Below are 2,746 nucleotides of genomic sequence, written 5' to 3'. Positions count from 1 at the left end.
ATGCCTTCAGGTCCAGGAGAGTAGATCAAACGCCATCCAAGAAGTCCAGGTCCAATAATTAGTCCATGAGCCGGAGGGCGTATCAGGCGGTGGTTTATACTCCTTTGAGTCAGGATTTTACAACTCCGAAAAGTTATTGCGGCAGCAATAATTTTCTCCTCCCGCTCAATGCTTGTGAGGTAAACAACGTGATTACTGCAATGCTTAACTTTACACGCTGCAATGCTATCAGGAATGTCCACATGCATGTACTGTATTTGATTATAGGCTAAACAGTGTGTTGCTGTGGTGACGTTGGATTACGCCGATGAGCCAGGATCAACATTTTTACTTGACGGCCCTGCATTGTTTTTGCTGGAGTCCTCTGTGTCATCCCCCCCGCTGTGCCAATGAAATGGTCTCATTGAGATGAATGAGAAGGCTGTGTTTTATAAAGCGGCGCTATTGTTGGTTCTAAATGGTCTTCGGTGTGAGGAGAGTAACGACAGGCCGGCCTCTGACGAGGAGAGAGGAACAGCGTCTCGCTTGTGGTTTTTTTAGGTGCTTGACTAATAACAAAGCTGAAATGTTTTTGTCTCATAAACCCTGATGAGCGAAATTAAACAAAATTAAGCAATTTGTAGTTTATATCTTGTGCTTTGAGAAACCAATAGATGATGGCAGAACATTTTACCATCTGCATTTAACAACACACAAGCTTTTTTATTTTGACAAATCAAATTTTAATTTGAAAAGCACAAAATTAAACAGGATCTTTTGTTATTTATGGAAACAAATCGAGACAAAGCAGAATGTAGAAGGTTGTCAAAATGATTATATGTCTCTGTACTGCATACTTTTAAGCAATACTCCTTATACAAAATGCAAATGCAAGCTGATATTGATAACATGTCAGCGTTGATAACTCCTGGTAAAATGTCAGGAGAACCCAGTGGAGAGTGAAGCCATTTGTTTGAAAACATAGTTTGCCATGTTCCCGTCTTTCCTCCTCCTGACGTCACTCTGCAGCGGATGGGACCAGCCCCTTCTTGGCACCCTGGTGGTAGTGACTCTCCAGCTTCCCTGTGAGAGAAAGGGGGTGAAAGGAAAGGGGGAGGGGAGAAAAGAGGAAGGGATGAATCAAAACACCATCAAAGGGACAGTGACCTCTCTGAGAGCTCAAGGCCAGCTGATTAGAGGCGGCCGCGGAGAGAGAGGGAGAGGGGAGAGCGAGAGAGAGAGACAGAGAATGAGAGAGAGAGAGACAGAGAGAGAATGAGAGAGAGAGAGAGACAGAGAGAGAGAGAAACAGACAGAGACACAGAATGAGAGAGAGAGACAGAGAGACAGAGAGAATGAGAGAGAGAGACAGAGAGAGAGAGAGAGAGAGAGACAGAGAGACAGAGAGAATGAGAGAGAATGAGAGAGAGAGAGAGAGAGAGAGAGAGAGAGAGAGAGGAAGAGAGAGAGAGAGGTAAAAGGCCAATCAGATCTTGTGTTCCATAGTAAAGAGTGATACGAGTGTCTTGACTTCATCACTTCATTTTTTATCATATTAGACGTTTGTGGAAAATTGTCATGAATAACTCATGAATTCTTGAGTTACGGCCAAAAACATATTTTGTAAGGTCACAGCGATCTTTGAAAGCCAAATTCTAATCAGGTCATCCATGATTTGTGCCAAATTTGGTGAAATTGGCTCAAGGTGCTCCTGAGATATGCTTCTCATATACATATATACATAAATATACACACACACACACACACACACACACACACACACACACACACACACACACACACACACACGCATACCTACTAACAACCCTAAACCATAATGCCATCTTCCCCGGTTCAGAGGTGGCATAAGGAGCTTTTAAAGTGACCAATTCTGGGATCTGGTGTCATGGTTGTTCACTTTGAACTCAACTCAGGATGTTAATAATCTCAGCAATTTACAGCCGAGAGCAAGGCCGGATAAATGAAAACACAGGTTTGCTGACGCCTTCTGGATGTCACATCAATCTTCTCTCATATGAGTCACAGTGTTGAGTGTGACAGCTCTGTGGTAAATGGCATCTCTTGATAGTAAAGTGGATTTAGTGGATTTTTTGTTTTGAAAGGAAACGGCTTTAGTATCGGTATAAAAGTTCAGATTGAATTTAAAGAATTTTGTGGTCCAAACAAATTCCTATAATGCGGTACTGTAGCTACTATATGTGTAGTGGGAGAATGGAGCAGGATTGGAGCAGGAACATCAAAGCCCTGTGATCTTGTGAAGTGATTTTTACGTTTTGTCTTTTTAGAGTCTGGAACATGCTTCACATTAATAAAAGAGGTCTGATTTGAGTCACAGCCGATGACATAGAATATGGTATCGTCGGCATAAAAATGGATGTTGCAATGTGTGCTTGGAAAATGTATATCATTTATGCGTACAATAAATAGTAGTGGGCCTAATGTTGACCCTTGTGGGACACCTTTATCAACCAACTTGATTTGAAGCCATCTGCAACAACAGCATGAACTCTAACACAAACACATGATTCGTACCAGATGTCAACAGAACCCAAACCAAAGGAGGAAGTGCTATCAATGGAAACTAATAAACATTACACACAATCGTCTTTCGGTGTACTCAATTGATGCATCCAAGGAATGTTAATGTCTCTGCATGTTTCTTGGTTTGCCAAGAATGTAACAGTCAAGGATTCTTTCTCTCAATCTCGTTTGTTTGGATTTGGTAGCCGAGCCAGTTAACAGCACC

General features: G+C 42.0%; 1 protein-coding gene across 2 annotated transcripts in view; it reads right to left on the bottom strand.

Moving 5' to 3' along the window:
- Window positions 1–698: 698 nt before the first annotated feature.
- trip4 (thyroid hormone receptor interactor 4) overlaps window positions 699–2,746 on the bottom strand; it is a 72,772-nt gene continuing 70,724 nt past the window's right edge. The window contains exon 13 of one of the 2 annotated variants that reach the window (XM_068724403.1): window positions 699–1,062. In XM_068724403.1, the coding sequence (XP_068580504.1) occupies window positions 998–1,062 (65 nt within the window). In that variant the 3' untranslated portion in view covers window positions 699–997. The other variant, XM_068724404.1, reaches the window with a different exon arrangement.

Source organism: Cebidichthys violaceus, unplaced genomic scaffold, assembly GCF_023349555.1.
Source record: "Cebidichthys violaceus isolate CVI_PGR_0920_01 unplaced genomic scaffold, fCebVio1.0.p SCAF_30, whole genome shotgun sequence".
NCBI classification, from domain to species: domain Eukaryota; kingdom Metazoa; phylum Chordata; class Actinopteri; order Perciformes; family Stichaeidae; genus Cebidichthys; species Cebidichthys violaceus.
The sequence above is the reverse complement of the archived record's forward strand: the minus strand, read 5'-3'. Positions and strand labels throughout refer to the sequence as shown.